Here is a 20,415-nt window from a genome sequence, read left to right on the forward strand (position 1 = left end):
TTTAATACAAAGAAATGTGAGTCTCACATGGATAGGACTTACACACTGGCATCTCTAGGGGAGGTGGGGACTGCACTGGGTGACACCACCAGAGGAAGTGACACCAAAATGACTGTCTGTACAATTTTTGTGCAGTTTCAGCAGAAATTTATTATTTTTATATAAATATCCTGTAATTAGTTATAAAAACAAAAATCTTTTTGTTAGCCCAGCTTACATGTATTAATATACCTACAAGCCTAAAACTATGCTAATTTACTTTTTGAACCTTCTAATGCGCTCCAGTGAAATCTGTCATTACCCAATGACAATGACACTCGAGTCATGTGGTTTTGTCTGCTCGTGCTACAAACACGCGCTGTTCTTTTCGTTGCTGCTTTTGTCAAATTTTCTCGTGTTTTAGCAACAATATTGTGGTCATTAGTACGTCAATAACTTTTTCGAGAATGAAGTAGTAATTTAAAAAAAAGACGGAGAAAAATCAAAAAAGCTTCCGCTCAGTAACTAGTAAAATGTTGTAATTCAATGTAGAAAGATTTTACAAAACAATTTTCTTGTTAGTATTGTTATGCCATTTAAACAATTTACAATGTTATTTATCACATATTATTCTATATTTTTACGAATATATTTATTTTCAAGAATTGCTATTTTGCCTTTTTAATATGTACCTCGTAACAATAAAGTTTAATGTTAAAATTAACACAAGTTTGATATAGTTTTTAAATGTTTTTATTTCAAATTCTATTGTTTTCTTCCTGAATTTTCACTTTAGCCACATGAAACTATGTTAATGTAAATACCTTTAGGTTGTGTATATGATATTGTAATTTACAGGAGGAATTTTAATTTTTCTAGTTGTTACGGGGTTATATTATATATAAATATGTTTTTAAAAGAGATAGATTATGGAGGGTTAGTGTAGGTTACTTCACAAACAGACATTATCATTTCACAAAAGACATCTCATTTAAAATGCAAGAGCTTTACTGAAAGAGACTTCATGCCACAGTGACTTGACAGAAACTTTGAAGAGTGCCTATGGAGACTTCACAAGTAGGTGTTAATTGGACTGATGTTGTGGAATAAATGGACTATTGTCTTTAAAGCAACAGATGTCCAGGCTCAGGAAACTGATTCCGGAGCTGGAAATCTGTCTGGTTGCAGTTTGCTGTTCTAAGAGGAGTCATGTGGTTTTGCAAGCAGAGAGAGAGGAAAGACCAAGCAGGCTTTCTCTGAGAGAGAGAGAGAGAGAGAGAGAGAGAGAGAGAGAGAGAGAGTTGGACAGTTCTGAAGTGACCTTTGGAGGCTGTAACCAGGCAAGCTTGTTAAAACTCCATTTTGAAGACAGGTTGGGAGCTCTGATTTCAGCCTGTTGAAAACCATTGTAGTCCTTACAAGAGGAAATGTCTGGCTAGAATGTTTCTCCTAAAATGAGGGAAACAAGAGGAACTCTGTGGTGACCTGGAAGAATAGGTTATCATTTGGAAGACCCATGATGGGGCAAGTTTCTTTGGCAAGACACTGAAGTGGTTGATTAGAGTTTATGTGCGTGTTCAACGAGCAACAAATCAGCTCTTTGGACTCCTTGTGGGATGTAAGTAGCACCTTTCACACTGGGTTGGGGTGAGTCCTGAGGTTAGGTAGCAAGAGCCATGTCTCTATCAGTTAAGGGTTGGGGGCACGTAGTATCACCTTGATCCTGACTGTTGAATGTAATATGCCCCAGTCTTCCCTTGTTATCCAAAGTGTACATTTACTCCTTGCATATTGTGTGTGTATGTGTGTATAGATTTGCTGAGCACATTGACCCTGTCGTTCCATTTTCGTCCCCGAAATAAACATGTGCTTTTTACCTCAAAAAAAAACGATCAACAAATCTCTCTCTGAAACCAACAAGAACCTTCCTGAGCCTGGTGAAAATTCATAAATGTTAAATTCTGTGCACAGTGTAAGAATTGCCTGATACCAGTGAACTTGGAGGTGTGAGAGATGAGATTGGACTGTGAATCAAAGAACTTTCCTCACTTATCTCACTACTATTGCCATTACATTTCAGCGATTTAATGGGAATTATGTTTTGCGAGTAACATTATTACAAAAATATTACTAAGAATTCTGTAAGGTCTGGTAAGGGAGATTCATGGGAGTGGGGGGGGGTGTTAATGAGTTAATACACTGGGTGACACCAACCCTAGTGATGCTACTGGTTCAACACAGTGAATCGTAGGGATCTGGGGAGTGTTGTCAGCAGATGGATCTAGGAGTACCTTGTAAATGGAGTCACAGGTCAAAAGGGCTTTCAGCACATTGGCATTCATCAGTCAATTAAGCAAGGAAGTTGGAAGGTCATGTTACAGTTGTATAAGATGTTAGTGAGACCCCATTTGGAGTACTGTGCTACATGAAGATGTTGTCAAGCTGAAGAGGCTGGAGAAAGGATTTACAAGGATGTTGCTAGGACTTAGAGTCTGAGATATAGGGAGAGGTTAAGCAGATGGTCCTCAACCGATGGTCAGAACACTTCCAATCTCTTTTCAGTGCCAACCGCTCAGTCCAAGATTCCGCCCTGCTCCAGCTCCCTCAACAGCCCCTAAGGCTAGAGCTGGATGAGGTTCCCACCCTGGATGAGACATATAAGGCAATCGAACAACTGAAAAGTGGCAAAGCAGCAGGTATGGATGGAATCCCCCCAGAAGTCTGGAAGGCTGGCGGCAAAACTCTGCATGCCAAACTGCATGAGTTTTTCAAGCTTTGTTGGGACCAAGGTAAACTGCCTCAGGATCTTCGTGATGCCACCATCATCACCCTGTACAAAACCAAAGGCGAGAAATCAGACTGCTCAAACTACAGGGGAATCACGTTGCTCTCCATTGCAGGCAAAATCTTCGCTAGGATTCTACTAAATAGAATAATACCTAGTGTCGCCGAGAATATTCTCCCAGAATCACAATGCGGCTTTCGCGCAAACAGAGGAACTACTGACATGGTCTTTGCCCTCAGACAGCTCCAAGAAAAATGCAGAGAACAAAACAAAGGACTCTACATCACCTTTGTTGACCTCACCAAAGCCTTCGACACCGTGAGCAGGAAAGGGCTTTGGCAAATACTAGAGCGCATCGGATGTCCCCCAAAGTTCCTCAACATGATTATCCAACTGCACGAAAACCAACAAGGTCGGGTCAGATACAGCAATGAGCTCTCTGAACCCTTCTCCATTAACAATGGCGTGAAGCAAGGCTGTGTTCTGGCACCAACCCTCTTTTCAATCTTCTTCAGCATGATGCTGAACCAAGCCATGAAAGACCCCAACAATGAAGACGCTGTTTACATCCGGTACTGCACGGATGGCAGTCTCTTCAATCTGAGGCGCCTGCAAGCTCACACCAAGACACAAGAGAAACTTGTCCGTGAACTACTCTTTGCAGACGATGCCGCTTTAGTTGCCCATTCAGAGCCAGCTCTTCAGCGCTTGACGTCCTGCTTTGCGGAAACTGCCAAAATGTTTGGCCTGGAAGTCAGCCTGAAGAAAACTGAGGTCCTCCATCAGCCAGCTCCCCACCATGATTACCAGCCCCCCCACATCTCCATCGGGCACACAAAACTCAAAACGGTCAACCAGTTTACCTATCTCGGCTGCACCATTTCATCAGATGCAAGGATCGACAATGAGATAGACAACAGACTCGCCAAGGCAAATAGCGCCTTTGGAAGACTACACAAAAGAGTCTGGAAAAACAACCAACTGAAAAACCTCACAAAGATAAGCGTATACAGAGCCGTTGTCATACCCACACTCCTGTTCGGCTCCGAATCATGGGTCCTCTACCGGCACCACCTACGGCTCCTAGAACGCTTCCACCAGCGTTGTCTCCGCTCCATCCTCAACATCCATTGGAGCGCTTACATCCCTAACGTCGAAGTACTCGAGATGGCAGAGGTCGACAGCATCGAGTCCACGCTGCTGAAGATCCAGCTGCGCTGGATGGGTCACGTCTCCAGAATGGAGGACCATCGCCTTCCCAAGATCGTGTTATATGGCGAGCTCTCCACTGGCCACCGTGACAGAGGTGCACCAAAGAAAAGGTACAAGGACTGCCTAAAGAAATCTCTTGGTGCCTGCCACATTGACCACCGCCAGTGGGCTGATCTCGCCTCAAACCGTGCATCTTGGCGCCTCACAGTTTGGCGGGCAGCAACCTCCTTTGAAGAAGACCACAGAGCCTACCTCACTGACAAAAGGCAAAGGAGGAAAAACCCAACTCCCATCCCCAACCAACCAATTTTCCCCTGCAACCGCTGCAATCGTGTCTGCCTGTCCCGCATCGGACTTGTCAGCCACAAACGAGTCTGCAGCTGACGTGGACTTTTTACCCCCTCCATAAATCTTCGTCCGCGAAGCCAAGCCAAAGAAAGAAGAAGAAAGCAGAATAATGCTTTATTCATTGGAATGCAAGAGGATAAGGGGTGATCACAATGAGGTGTACAAAATTATGAGGAAAACTCCCCTAAGCATCACTCCCCAGAACATCGCTCCTCTGAACACTGAACACACCCGAGAACTACACCACCCCAATAGATCGGACCAACACCTCGTATCTCTCCAAGTAGCTTTACAGTTTTTTTCTTTGTCCAGAAATGGGGAATTAATAACTGGAGGACATAGGTTTAGGGTGAGTGGGTGGGGGGGGAGAGATTTAATAGGAACCTGAGGGGTAACTTATTTTGAACACAGAAAGTGGTGACTTTGTGGATCAGGCTGCTAAAGGAGATGGTTGAGGCAGGTAATTTTGCAACACTGAAGAAAAATGCAGACGAATACATGGATAGGATTGATTCAGGGGAATATCAGCCAAGCATAGGCAGGTGGGACTAGTCTGGGTGAGATATTTTGGTCAACATGGGCAAGTTGGGCCCTTTTTGCATGCTGTATGACCCTAGGACTCTATAACTGGCAATCAAATAATTAAGAGCATCAGAGTACCTTCACTTTCCTGTTCGTTTCTATTGTGTAAATTAATTATAAATAATGAGTGTGTTATTTAATTTCGATTAGTTTACTATACATTGTAATTGTGATGAAATTAGTGCTGACTTGACGGGGCATTTAACATACAGCATGATAATAGGCCCTTCCTCCCATGAACTTGTGCTGTCCAAATATCCCAATTAACTTCCTACACCTATATGTTTTGAAGGAAATTGGTGCACCTGGAGGAAATCCATGCAGACAGAGGGAGAACATACAAACTCCTTACAGACACCGCCTGGATTCGAACTCAGGTCGCCGGCGCAGCAGTAGCATTGTGCTAATTGCTACAATAACTGTGCAACCCTGCTAACATTGTTAATAATGCCCAACAATTCAGGCTGATACTGTATACTGTATTCCAAACTACATTCTCCAATAGCGACTGAACTCAAGTTTAATGAAATCTTCTCCTTTGCCTGCAAGTGTGTGGCATGTCATGCCAATGGGCAAATCAAGTATGTCAATATTGCAGCAGGTGTGAAAAACAAAATTTTTAAAATTAATTGAAAGAGTGTGGATAGACAGAGAAATGGAGGTTTTGTTTAATTTGCAACAAAAACGAGGAGCTTGAATAGTAACGTTCATGATCTTGGAAGCCTTTGGTATAGAAATTCAATTAATCAGGGGTTATAATCTTAAAATGTCTGAAGAAAAACTGAAGGAACATCCCAGAATTCTGTTTCCACACATTGGGCTTTTAGATCATGGTTGCCTGGAAATTGGACTTGAGAAAAAGAATACACGTAAATCATTAAGATCATTTTATGCTCGTTTTTAAGGACCGTGCTCATTTCTGTTGCATGTGCTATGTATTGGGAAGGTGGATCAGGAACCTGTAGTAATGTTTCACCCTGTTGTGGGCGCCACCTCTCCACTATATCACCAGTATTTTTGGCTTGCATGTAGAAATTGGATCAAAAGTTCATGACCTTTGACCTTCGTGGTTTCCCTCACAGTAAACTTTGAAATAAAGGCAGAAAAATCAGGAATCATTTTTGAATCAATGGGATAGGTTTCACTCACACCCCCACATTGATTATGAGTGTTGAACTTTGCCTTAGTTGCTGCAATCTGTGTGTGCCCCACGACCACTCGATCGCTGCATTTGTCCTTTTTGCATTATTCTATGCTGCTCATCTTTGCCCTGCCCCAATTTCTCTCCACTTCTCTTAATTTTCCAGTCTTTTCCCACTCCTTACTATTATTTCCACTCACCACCATGGCAGCCTGTGTGTGACCTCGTTAACAGTGCTGTTCCCTGTCCCAAACAAAATGCTCACGGTGAGGCCATTAGAGAATGCACAAACGATTGTAAATGCTAAAAAAAAAAGACTGTAGCTATTTCTTAAACCAAAGAAGGCAAAACTTCACTTTTTTTGGGTACTTGGATAAAATGTCACACCCACTTATAACACCAAAAATAAATTAAATCCAATTTCTGGGCAACAAATAGTAGCTTTTAAAAAAAGAGCATTGAATGAATGTTTGAGAGAATAACACAAAATAGATGTGGGTAAATGATTGTTGAATGAGACCAAGATGATGGTTCAATTATTAATGCATGTGTAAGTTCAATGTAACTTTAAAAAAATTTAGACATACAGCACGGTAACAGGCCCTTCCAGCCTACGAGCGCGTGGTGCCCAATTACACCCAATTGACCTACCACACCCATATGCTATTGAAGGGTGGCAGGAAACTGGAGGAACCCCATGCAGACACGGGGAGAACATATAAACTCCTTACAAACAGCGTCAGATTCGAACCCCAGTTGCTGACATTGTAATATGCTCCAGATTGTGTTGAGATTATGACCACTGAATCAATGAAACAAAATGAATAAAATATATAAATGAAAGAAACTAAGAAAAATAAGGATCACATGAAATAAAAATATTTATAACCAATCAGAGGCCTCGAAAAGATAATTTTTTAATGTGAATATTCTTACAGAGATTTTACATAAGATACATGCAGTCAAATCGATTTAATAAAACAATCACCCTGCCTTAGTTTCCCCAATACCAACATGCAAACATTATCATGAGATCTATTAGGTTTATAGACTGACCTTCCAAATGCATTAATGACATAGAGGTACATTTCGTAGAATTAAGGCTTTTGAACATAAATAGTCTTATGTCCAGAGATGATATCAGGCTCATTGTTACAATATTTATTTTATGTGGTGCAACTCATGGAGCAATGTGACAGAGCTGCTTAAGAATTTCCCATTTCCCTCGACCATCCCAAACTGCATTGTGAAATAAGATTGTCCTGCGCTAATGTTGAAAGCTGCCACCCACTATTACAAACATTGTGAGCAGACTATCCCAACTGATGTTGCTGACTGCCCACTGAATCATCTTCCTAGCTGTGCTTTCTCATTAATTTAACCAACTCTAGATGTTGAGGTGATAGCCAATCATATTTTTTAGTTGAGAGAAATGCCAGATCTTAAAATTGGAAAGACAAATCACATCTCACCAATGGTGCTCTGAATCAACACTGGGGTGTGAAGATGAGATCGTTAATCACCTTGGTCCTGCATTTAGTAATTTCTCAACATTTAATTTGAATGTCCTGACAATAGGAAACACAAGAGTTCTTTTTATATAGCAAAGCTGCCTTATTGCCCAACTCACGATCTATGTAAAAAGGAAATCTGAAAGGTGAATTCAGTGTTTATGCTGCTTTTACATAGGGATCTGGATTCCCAGGGCAAAAGGGGTGGGACAGGATTCACAGCAGCGCCGCCGTCTGCTGTGATGTAGAACATATGTGCCAGGCAGTTTGTGACAGAAGGCAGTTTTCAGGGCCGTAATGTCTCTCAGTGAACACCACCCTCTGCCTCGAACATTACTCTCCCTGAAATTTTTGCCATAACTTCACCACCCACCCGACATCAATCCCCTGAACAGCATTCCCCAGGACAAAACTCCCCTAAGCATCACTCCCCAAAGCATAACTCCCCAGAACATCGCTCCTCTGAACACTGCTCCCACCCGAGAACTACACCACCCCAATAGATCGGACCAACACCTCGTATCTCTCCAAGTAGCTTTACAGTTTTTTTTAAATTAATTAAGCCCCTGGCTTCAGCATTTTAAATGACAACCGTAAAAGGTTATGCTGAGACAAATACAGACAATTTGGGAGATTAAATAACACTGGCATCTCCCTTCGTGACCTTAAACGCAAAAGACGTACAAGTCTTGCAATGTACCGAGCACTTCGCAGAGAAACACAAAAACTGCAGATGCTGGAATCCTTAAGAGACCAAAGGCAAGTTGGAGGGACTCAGTGGGTCAGGCAGGAATGGTCATGATCCAAAATGTTAACTTACCATTTCTCTCCATGGATGTTTACTGATCCACTGAATCCCTCCACTTTATTTCCCAGTGCAGTTGTAGAACAGGGTGTCATCAAGGATAAGTTTCAATGTGCCAAGGACCATAGATATGAACAATTCACTCCTGTCTCAGGGTTTAGTGTACGCACACCAACTAACAATCCAGTTTAATATGTTGCAGTTGTTAAAGTGATTGAAATCTTTTGGTCTTTGTGACATCATCAGCCATCCTCCTTTCGACCCGGTTTTAGCACTTGTCTATTTAGACAGGAGGCGGTGTGACCTCTGACATTAGGTGCCTAGGTGGAGGGAATCCAGAGGGAAATGGACACACGGATCCACCTTTTTTGCATTCACGCAAATAAGTGAAGCATAGGATATCCAGAGATGATCTGTCTTGAAGGTTCTATGTGAAAGGGGCTAAGAACTGAAAATGCTAGAATCTGAACAAACAATGAGAATCTGGAAGGACACAACAGTTCAGATTAAAAAAGGGATTATCCTCAAAGAGGTCTCTATCTCAAAACAGTTTAATACCCATGACTTTGGGTAATAGAATCTTGGCCACCTGGTACCAACATGGTATTAGGAGCATTGAAGATTATTGTGATCAACAGAGAAAATTTATGTCTTTTGATGGATTTAAAAATAAATATAATTTACCCAATGCACATTCTTCTGCTATCTCCAATTGCAATCTTTTTGAGGGAAAAGTGGGGATCATTAATAATCCTACCAATGTGCTCAGACATGGAAATTCTAATTCAAAAGGGGAATGAACCAAATTTATCTCTAATATATATGCTCTGATCCAAGATCAAAGCCCAGAATCTGGACAACATAGATTGAGGGAGAAATGGGAATCAGATTTGGGCATTGTAATCGATCCACAATGCTGGTCAGATCTATGTGTAGATAATATGACCACCTTAATTAATTCTAGATATAGACTGATTCATTATAATTTTCTGCACCAATTATATCTCACACCTCAAAAGATGCATCAAAATAAATCAGAATTTTCTGATAGGTATTTTAGATGTGGTACAGATGTTACCTTTTTACATTCCACCTGGTTATGCACAAAATTTGGACCCTTTTGGATAGAATTGGGGGAAGTGATGACAAAAATTGTAGGGGTGAACTTCTCTCTAGACCCAGAATCATTTCTTCTGTGGAATTTGGCAGTTATAAAAGATAACTTCTTCAGAGGTAAATCTAAATTTATTAAAATTATCAATAGCCAGGAAATGTATAGTGGCATCATGGAAATCTGATCCCCTACTTCACATTGATCGTTGGAACATGGAAGTGCAAAGTTGTATTCCCCTTGAGAAGATTACTTATAGGCTTAGGAATAGATACAGTATATTCATTGAAATTTGGCAACATTACATAGATTACTGAAATGCCCAGATTTTATTTTTTTTGTCATTTAGTATACTCCTTATTAGAAATGGAATACAGTACTTTTAAAATGATGTGACTCTAAGATATTGAACTTTGCTCCTGTTTCTTTTTCTTTTTATCTCCCTCTGTTCCCTGCTGTCTGTCCCCTCTTCTTTTGAATCTGGGGAGGGGGTGCTGGGAGAAAAGGGACTTTCCTTTCCTTTTTATTTTTTTCCAGAACTTATGAATGTTTTTCTATGATTTTATATTGAATGTATTATTATTATTATTATATTAATTGAGTCCTATATTCTATATTTTCTTAAAACTTAAATATTAAAAAAATGAACAGTTCGGTAGCATCCATGGAGATGTAAGTCAATGTTTTGGTTCAAGATCCTTTCTCGAGATATGGTAATGATTTTGTTTAGTATCACTGTGCCGTTATTCATATGATCAGACGGATGAGGTTTGCCTGGTCCATTTACTGCCATGTCTTTGTGATTAAATTGACAACAAAAACAAACACAGAACATTTTTAAATGAAAGAGACTTGGATACAGGAATTAGGGAGGTGAGGGAAACTGGGAGGGTAATCAAGTGGAGGTTTTTTTTTAATTTGCAGAAAAGTCAAGTTGCGGAAACAAATTTCAGAGACAATAACCAAAGGTGAAGTTTTGACAGTTGAGAGTAGTGGCCAGAAACAAGATTCACTAAAAGCTCCGAGAAAAAGAATGTGAATGAATGAATGAAGTTTATTGTCATAGACATCACACACTGCACACATGCAATAAAAGTCTTACTTGCTTCAGCTTCCCAGGTACATAAAACACATAAAAACAGAGAAAGGATAATAATATACAAGGAAGAGGGGAAAAAAAAATCAATAAATAAAAGTTAACAGGTAAAGCAGAATAAAGCTAGAGCCTCGCTATATACAGTAAGAGGAAATTTAGATGGTGGTTTGAAAATGTAAGTTAATTGGCTAGGCTCAGTGAGATTATAGTTGAAGGAGAACAGGTACAATAAATGTGCCTAAATGTGTGGAAGAGGAATCTGTTCAATGAGTTCTGGATTATATATACACAAGGAGAACCCACCTTCAGCTGCACAAGGCAAAGGAAAGACAGAAGTACAAGTGAGCAATTGTTCAAACGCTCAAAGGGATCATTTTGAAAATGGACCAGTTGTCGAAAGATAAGCTCAGGACTGAATGGACAAACAAGGTTGTATGCAAGTGTTTCGTCCAGGCAAGTAGCAGGAGAAACTGAAGACCTATTCCCAATAGGGAGACATTGGATTTGTTCACTTGTTTCTGCTCACTAAATTGTGCATAAGTTTTTGATTCATTGGTGAGACGGTTGATTAATCTAACAACAGCTCTAAGGTTGAAAGAAGTTATGGGTGGAAACAGCTGAGGCTTCCCACCATCGTTCTTTCAGCCAATACAATGATCATATTTCATTTTACCATCCAAAAACTTGGACAGACACCCATTAAAGTGGAATAAATTGATATTGTTCTTAACTAGTTTACTTCCAGTTCAACTAATGTGGAATTGAACTGCGAATTTAGCTAATTAGTGCTTTTCCGAACGATGGTGTAGTAAAAAGGGACAGCCCACAGCTTAGTAAACTGTCCTGAATGTGTCATTTACTTTGTCAACAATTCCCCGATATATTTCAAAAGCAACAATGTCAGGGAGGAGTGTTTGTGACCACCTCAAAAAGAATGCAAGATGAGAGCAGTAACAGTGCAAACAGAGTCAAGAGGAATGGCCCAGACAGATTCACTGTTAGATTCGTATCAAAGTATTAGTCGGTAACCATGTGCAATAGGTATCATTCAAAGGACAGTTAAAGAGTCTGAAAATAATTCAAGATTTAAGGTTGCATTTATTGTCATTGTCATGTACACAAATACCGTACACAAAAATCTTTCCTTTCCTTGTCCTATCAAGAAGAATCTTACTCTCTGACTGAGTGACAAATCGCATTTAATGTGTGAGAAGCAGGGGAAAAAAAAGCACATTGCTATTTGTATAAAGGCCGAAACAATAACCCTGAGACATCTGACGCCAAATATGCTGGATTCTACAGCAAAGAATAAACTGGATGCGAAATTCAGTGAATCCGACAACACCCATGGAGAGAAATGGATTGTTGATGTTTTGTTCATCCCTCCTTGGTCCACCCATCATCCACTGACAGCTTCCCCCTCTTTAATATTGCCGGTCTTCCCTCTCCTTTCTTAGTCCTGAAGCAGTTTCAACCCAAAACATTGAAGAAGGGCTCAAGCCCGAAATGTTGATTGTGTGTTTTTATCTTTGCTATATAAAGGACACTGTTTGACCTGCTGAGTCTCTCCAGTACATTGTGTTTTTACCAAAACAATGACTGTTCTTTTCCCTCTAATTAGATGCTGCTGAGTTCCTCCAAAGTTTGTTTTTTTCGGTTAAACAATAACCTTAATTTTATTTTTTTAAATTGGTAATGCTTTGACTTCTCATTTAAAAAAATACTTATTATCAAGTGTTCATGGAATTTTCCCTTATAGAATTGGTTGGTCCACATCTTCAATATTAGTTTTTTTTTTAAATACAAGATGTTGATCTCTATTGAAACTGTGAATGAAGAATGAATCTCTAAACTTGTTTCTTTCCTTAAAATCTAATACAAGACATGATGATGAAGTGAACTAGATTCCAAATTATTTCTAATGATTGATGACATCATTCATTTTTCTAAAGATGTGGAGTTTCTGCACTTGGTGTATTTGGGTATCATGCACAATTTGCACCCAAAATCAAGCGAAGTTTGATTTGTTTTGTTTTATGGACAAGACAGTAGAAGCTAATTCTAGCCATTGAACGCCTTATTGCCCAATTACACCCAATTAACCTCCAACCCATATGTTTTGGAGGGTGAGAGAAAACTAGAGCACCTGAGGAAAATGTAGAAAACGCCTATGTAGGCCATGGGAAAATGTACAAACTCCCCTACAGGCAACTCAAGATTCAAGTCCAGATCACTGGCGCTGTAATGCAGTGGGTCTAACACCTATGCTAACGGTGCAAGCCGCAAGATTCCACAAAATCATTTGCATATTGCTAAATATTAAAAATACCATGAACAAAGACAATTTAGTTGTTGTTGAATTTACTTAAAAGTTTTCTTTTTAGTCATAGAGTCATACAGTACTAAAACAGGCCCTTCAGCTCAACTCACCCATGCTGATCACATTGTCTTCCTGAGCCAGTCCATTTTCCTGCATTTGACTCGTATCCCCCCCCCCCCAAAACTTATCCTATCCATGTACCTGTCTAAATATTTTTCAAAACTTCTAAATTGTACCCAATTCTACCACTTCTTCTGGCAGCTTGTTCAATGTATCTACCACCCTCAGTGAAAAAGGTGTTCTGAAAATGGGTTCAATCAGTGTTGCATAACTGTTTTTAATGAGAATCTCGTGTCAAATAAATGGAAAAGAACTTTTAGAAAACTACAGAATCATTTGCTGGCTAATCAATGGCCAGTGTCTTGGTAAATTGTACATATGAATGTGTAAGCTCAAAAGCTTTCAGAACACGCTTTTCGATTGTACTCAGGCTTACAAAAGAAGAATAATTTTAAGATCTTCCTGGACAACACACAGATAGGCATAATTAGCATTTACTTACCACGATGACTAATCTTATTTAAGAATTTGCCACTTTTATGGGCAGGCCCAAATTCCATCAACATTCTTGTTTTAATGCTCAGGAAGAATATTGAAGAAACTGAATTTGAACTGAATGAAATTTGTGGTTATAATGGTGCTACCTTTTGCAATGTTGTGACTTACTTTTTTTTGTTTAGAGAGCATATTCAACCCAGTGGAAACCTTATGAAGCCCTGGGCCGAAGCATGTGTTTTGTGCTTGTATGTGCATGAGATCTCTGGCTTTGAAATGCATTGTGCAAATATTAGCATAAGAATGCTTAAGGGATTCGTATGAAATTCCCTTGACTGCTATTTGTATAAACCCACTTAGAATTAACAGATTAACATTTTCATTAGAATATGAAACAGTGTAATTTAATACCAACAAATTAACCATTCTTATGCAACTATTTATACATGGTAATTTCAAAGCTTCTGTTTATTAATAAACTGCTGAGAATAAAGACTCAATGTCAGGATTAATAGGAATCATTGCAAAATTCCCTCTTTAAAAAGAGACCTGATGGCGAGACTCCTTCTCTAAAGGCTGAAGCCATACTGTGCTATATTAACATACAAATGCATGTAGACTTTTGAATGAAATTCCTTTCTCCTCTGTTTTAATGTAATAGTTAGCCTATGTAATCATCATATAATGCAATTTCACTCCATACCTAATTCCTACTCTTTGAATATAGTAATCAGATTTGACTCCTTAATAAAAGTACAAAAATTGTCCATTGATACAAGAAGAGTATTATCTGGGGGGGGGGGGGGGGGAACGGGCACATGATTAGGAAATCAAAGATGAGCATTCCAGCATTATTAATACCTACTCCCGGATCCTGCCCTTTTCTCCAGTGATCAATTTCAGGTCAGCTTCATCCATCTACCAGGTCAACCATCACTCTGTACTTAGCCTGATTTACCAACAAAGTCTTCAATAATTACATTACTGTAGTAAAATAGATTCAACAGTTTAGAAAGGAAACTAATCAGAATAAAGAACAAGAAAATCTCACAATGAATCTCAGTGCACTTTGAAGAGCTTAAAATGTATTTTATAAATCTTTGGCTTGGCTTCGCGGACGAAGATTTATGGAGTGGTAAATGTCCACGTCAGCTGCAGGCTCGTTTGTGGCTGACAAGTCCGATGCGGGACAGGCAGACATGGTTGCAGCAGTTGCAGGGGAAAATTGGTGGGTTGGGGTTGGGCGTTGGGTTTTTCCTCCTTTGTCTTTTGTCAGTGAGGTGGGCTCTGCGGTCTTCTTCAAAGGAGGTTGCTGCCCGCCGAACTGTGAGGCGCCAAGATGCACGGTTTGAGGTGAGATGGGGCAATGGGGCAGGCACAGAGAGATTTCTTTAGGCAGTCCTTGTACCTCTTCTTTGGTGCACCTCTGAGACGATGGCCAGTGGAGAGCTCGCCATTTTATAAATACGGTTAAATGAAAATCATGGTTTTTTTAATCTTCTCCGAGCCAAATTTTCAATGCAACTCCCACCCGATGCAAAAAATATCTATAAAACATTTTAATTGATCAATAACTTCCTGGTCATTGTCTTAAATAGATGAAGCTCCGGAGGTTTATGCATGAGCTACAAAATGCTTTGTTTATTTTCACAGTAACACTTTAGTATAATCTAGTTGGTTATTTGCTTGGGGAGGGGGGGGTGGGAAGGAGGGAGGGAAGGGAGGGGGGTAAAGGGGAGAAAATGACACTGTATATTCAAGAGGGAAATGTTTATGTGTATTTTGATCAATATGGTTCATAGTGTGAAAAAATTTTTAAACTTTAAAAATTGTATCTTCATACTTTTCTAGAACATCTGTTTTACTTTTTTTTTAATTGTATATAGCCAACTTCAGCCTTAACTTAATTACACTTGGAGGTCTTACTCTCAGAACCACTCCCAATTCACTCAGTTTTGTAGTTGACTTCCTTTACAGCTAATAATCCTAATCAGATAATATATGTTACCTGCTATATTATTGCAGGAGTTTCTGATTTTATTTCAGATTTATAGCATCTGCAGCAGCATATTTTGTATTCAGAAATATCGGGTTTTTTTTCCTCAAGTACGGTCCTTTTCCCTTTCAAAGGCACAATTTTGGTCGCCCTTAGTGGAGGATGTCTCTTAAAGGGATGGGGTGATCCCATTGTTAATTTTTTCCTGCTGACTAACCACACAAAACAAAATGGCGTAAAAGCCGATGAACTACAATCGTTGCTTCTAACCAATGTTTGCACACAGTGACGGGTACAGCTATGACAACCATCATCTCTTTTTTTTTTCTTATAAATTTTGCTGTCCACCCATGCTGCTTTGCAAAACTGACATGTTGGCTGTTTTACCTCTCTCTCTTCACAGACACTGCCTGATCAGATGAGTATGTTCAGAGTTTTTAGCTTTGACTTCAGGTTTCCAGGTCTGCGATATTTTATTTTTCTATCGTCACTCACCTTTGTATTTCTTTCTCACCAGTTTCGCATTACAATGATGATTAGATTGTTAATCCACTTTGCAACATCAAAGACAAGTACAAAATCACATGCGATTTTATTTCTGACTGTGAGTATGTTGCCTTTTTCCACTTGGTGGTGGTGATCGGTGGGGGGGCGGGGGGGGGGAGGGATGCTGTCTCCACTTTTCCTGATCAAATAAACAGAAACTGTCCCCACAATAATGTCACATTCTACCTCTGTACATTCCACAATGTTTGTGACAGTTCTACCTCTATCCTATCTACCCTCAGTGCTTCAGTGTCACCATTGCAATATCGCAAATCTGTTCATACTCTATTTTGTTTCAATCATTTCATTGGTCTGTAAACAGATTGATTTTCCTCAGTCCAGGTTTGGTTGAACCAGAATTTGTTCTTTTGAACGAGCAGTTCCTCCAATTAAACCTCATCCGTTTCCCTCCCAATAACCTCTTCACCAACTCCATCCCTGCTCTATCTGTGCCTCAGACTGAAGCAAACTGTTCACTATTTCTGTTGCAATTGCATTCCTAGTTATTGCTTCCTCATCCACTCCTTGGCAAATACAGCCAGATTTCACTTCCAAGTTCAGCCACAACAAGCCTCAATTATGTATTTGAAATCATTTGAGTATAGCAACACTTTCAGTTTATTCATCCTGCCTAAAATCCAAAATTTTAATAAAACTACCTTGTATTGAGTCCCATTCTTCCACCACTCCTATCCTTGCTAACATTCACTGAGTCCTGATCTGTCATTTATATGGACTCAAAATACTTGCCTTCAAAAGGTATCATACAAATTCCCTGAAGTGAGATTACACATGGAGAGAAAACGATGCCATTGGATATGAACTTCACTGTGTCACCTTTTGATATTAACATTCCTTTATTGTCATGTAATAGTACAGAACACGTAATATTTCATGAAATTGCCTCTGCCTGCCATAAGGCAGACAAAGATTCACCATTAGTGTTACCCAATGCCCCTTAAGAGAGTTAGTTGGGTAAGCAACTGACCAACAGATCCAAGCATAAAATCTGTGGACAGGATTATTGATATGTATCAGGGAGCGATCTATTTGCAGATGAGAAAGTCATTTAAAATTAGTACAAATTCTTTACAGGGCGAATTTTGAATTTCATCCTATTTTCTGATGACACCATGTGAAATTCTATTTGTATTTTATTAAGATAACTACATTCATAGAGTTTAAAGAACTGGACAGTAAGTATGTAAGCATATTTTTAAACCTATGTTCTTTTCACTCTCATGAAATGTTAACTTGGCTCTGACTGCTAAGTGTTTTGCTAATGTCTATTTCCTTCCATTGACAATTTACATGCAATTAGGACTGAGCAGCTTCAGTGAAGGGAAGGCAGTTTCAATAATTTGTGTGTTTTCTAACAGGAATCATAAAACAACAAACAGACAAGAAATGACAACATTGAACAACAAGAAGAAAAATAATTGCCAGTCTGTGAGAAAAAAATGCATGTAATCTGTGCTTAACATCTGCCTCATGCCACTTAGTACGAGCAAACAGGACACACAGTGGCTTTGCTATCAGTCTCCAATCCTATATTCTCCTCAAAAGCTTTGCAATAGTCAAAGGCCTTTGAAACCCCAAATGATAAAGTCAAAAAAGTGTTTTCAACATACCTGATCATTTATCTGGCATGCGACTAGGTTGTGATCATAGCTCCGTCCGAACCTGATGTATTTGAGCCAGCTCCCTATATCAGGCTGACTGGCATCGATGCAGAACTTTACATTGCCTAACTCATCCAAAACCTGGAAGAAAAATGTTGAGATAAAATCAATATACACTGAGTCACAAAGGAAGGCAGAAATAAACTATGTACCTCCCACATAGCTACAACACAAAGTGGTTCTCATAGATGTGCGCATAAATACATTCATGTTGCAGTGATAGGTAATCTTAACAGAGAACATAATTAATCCCTCTAACTGAAAGCATTTTGAGAGGTTGGTCGACATTTTGTAGACATTTTCTAATGATTAGAGGGGAGTGGAAAAGGAATCTCTTTCCCTTAGGGTGGAATATAACCCTGACTTGTATTTTGTAGGGTCATGACCTCCCTCTCCTTCATTGCCTCCAAGAAGTCAACATCTATGATGCAAAGGTTTCATCTTTATGCTTCAACCATTACTAACTACACTGTAAGCTGCTGTGATTTATAAATAGTTCTATCAAAAGACTAACGTCAGCTCTAACTTCTTATGAAAAGATGTTCGATTGTCTGAGCATCCTTTGCAAGGATCACTGAAAACCTGATGCTGGGGGTGAGCCTAGAGAAACATTTTATGTTGTGTCCATCCTTAGATGTGCATAAAAAGTTGATGTTGTGCCTCCTGTTTTCATCACCCTGGTCAAATTAAATAACACTGAACAAAACATTTTTGAGTTGCTTCGAGTTGAAACGTTAAAAGAATGAAGATTTTTCTGTTACTTTATAATGATTACTTATGGGGAATGCTAACCTCGACATCAACAGTAATCACTTGTTTGTCATTTGCTCATTCTATCTTTCTGCACACATTAGTCACAGGGACAAGGGCACACACCTACTCATTTACTGTAGCTACCTGCAGCATAAAAGTATAAAATATATGCTTGCATTTAACAATTTACATGATTGGACCTGCACCAATCTGACGGGAACATTTAAAATAACATAGTTACCCCTCAATATTTGAGAGACAAATTATTAAACAAAATCACTGTACAATATGCAGTTTCAAACCCCTACAATTATGAATCAGTCTTGCCAGGTTGTAAATATTAAGAGGTGGTGACTGCAAACAAGGTGTGTTTGAATTGTTAAAATGATACTTTATCAATTAAATTGAAAACACCCACACTTTTTAATAACTATTGAAAAGATCAGAAGGTAATGCCAAATGTCTGGAGTTTAAATGGGTTGACATGGCATGGGTACAAGGATAAGGGCAAGAAAACTAAACTTCACTTGAATTTTTAAAAGACTGGTTTTTGCAAGATACACGTTCAAGCTGGAACTAATGCATTTTCAAATTAGAAAGATACTTGAAGAGGAGCAATCATTAAAACTGAGGGGAGAGAATTGAAATCGAAACTGGCCTGAGTTCATCAATGATTAAACGGTGCAATTAGTTGAGACAGCGACTTCATTTAAAACATTCCCTTCCTCCGAAATATTATTTTCATAGAATATATTTGCATTTCTTTGGTGGGGCTGGTTTTATCTAGTAACGACTGAAGGTTAAGAGGCTAGTCTCTGTTTACCTAACCTTCAAGCAATATAACATGCAAATCAGGCAGCCTCTACGGGAGCTGCTCCAGGTCATTAACTTGCAATAACTTTCAGAAACGCACTACTGGATGGCAAGGTGTTGTTAGATTATTCCTGAGTCAACCGGCCACCTCTTTCCTCGAATTGGCTTCACAGTTCATGGAAATTACGCAAAATGAAGGCTGCTGTAGAAATCCAGAAACTGGAGTCGTTCAAAGTCACCTTATTTCCCCGAAAGTTATCGCAGAAGGAGTTTGGGTCACTCTTCCCCCCCACCCCAATACGTGACATTATTAAACACTTTAAACTTTTATGTATGGGATTTCAAAAACTTTGATGACCACACAAGGAGGGGAAGGACCATGTACTGTTTGTCCTGATAGATCAGATTGGTAAACACCTGGAGCGAGGTTCTGCACATCTGGATGAACCACAATGACCTTCGGCCCGTCCCCTCTTGATAACAATGAGAGAAAGTTGGAGAAATCCGAGGGCACTGCGTTAGGGCCAGCGAGTGTCTCTCAAAACTCTCTTCTGGCGCTTGTTCAGGGGGGTGGGGAGGGGGTGGGGGGAAACAGAACTCGTCAAGAAAAAAAACAAAGTGCGGCAGGTGCCATCGTTGTTGGACCAGGGTCCCGATCTAATTTGTGAAGATCCCATTCCCAATCTGGCGCCCCATTCTCGGGGCAAGAGAAACGTTCCAGCAATGCGGCAAGAACCCGCGGGAATTATGCATCGCTGCACTTTATTTCTGCGTGGGTCGTTTTGTTTGAAGAGGGGTGTAGGCTTCGGGGAGTTCGCGGCGTTGAAGGTTCCCACTGGGCGAGTGCCCGGTCCAACCGTTTATCATCCATCGGGAGGGAGACGGTAAAAACAGGAGGCATGTGTTGGGGGGAAGGAAGTCTTTATAAAACTGTAAGTGGAACTAAAACGAAGAACTTTCTTTCCGCTCTTTAAAAGTGAAGATTGTTCACTGATCCATTTACCTGCAGAGAGCACGAGAGAGAGAGAGAGAGAGAAGGGGGGTGAGAGAGCCAGCAGTGTAGCGAGAGCAGAAGCGGCTACTGCCCACCGCTGGCGGGGGTGTGGGGAAGGGCTGAAAGCGGCAGCCGCTCGCTTACCTTACGGATGGGACGGGACGGGACAGAACGCTCACCCGCTGC

General features: G+C 39.9%; 1 protein-coding gene and 1 long non-coding RNA gene across 13 annotated transcripts in view; one reads left to right on the top strand and one right to left on the bottom strand.

Moving 5' to 3' along the window:
- Window positions 1–20,415, bottom strand: part of mecom (MDS1 and EVI1 complex locus) — a 637,277-nt gene that overhangs the window by 112,708 nt on the left and 504,154 nt on the right. For 11 of the 12 annotated variants that reach the window (XM_069897283.1, XM_069897279.1, XM_069897278.1 and 8 more), the window contains exon 3: window positions 17,619–17,750. In XM_069897283.1, the coding sequence (XP_069753384.1) occupies window positions 17,619–17,750 (132 nt within the window). Of the gene's footprint in view, window positions 1–8,378; window positions 8,563–17,618; window positions 17,751–20,415 lie in introns of those variants that run through there. The other variant, XM_069897284.1, reaches the window with a different exon arrangement.
- Window positions 1,353–18,342, top strand: LOC138742622 (uncharacterized). Its single transcript, XR_011344288.1, has 3 exons — window positions 1,353–1,597; window positions 15,959–16,045; window positions 17,367–18,342. It is a non-coding gene; the product is annotated as an uncharacterized lncRNA (long non-coding RNA).

Source organism: Narcine bancroftii, chromosome 9 (genome assembly GCF_036971445.1).
Source record: "Narcine bancroftii isolate sNarBan1 chromosome 9, sNarBan1.hap1, whole genome shotgun sequence".
In the NCBI taxonomy this organism is placed as follows: domain Eukaryota; kingdom Metazoa; phylum Chordata; class Chondrichthyes; order Torpediniformes; family Narcinidae; genus Narcine; species Narcine bancroftii.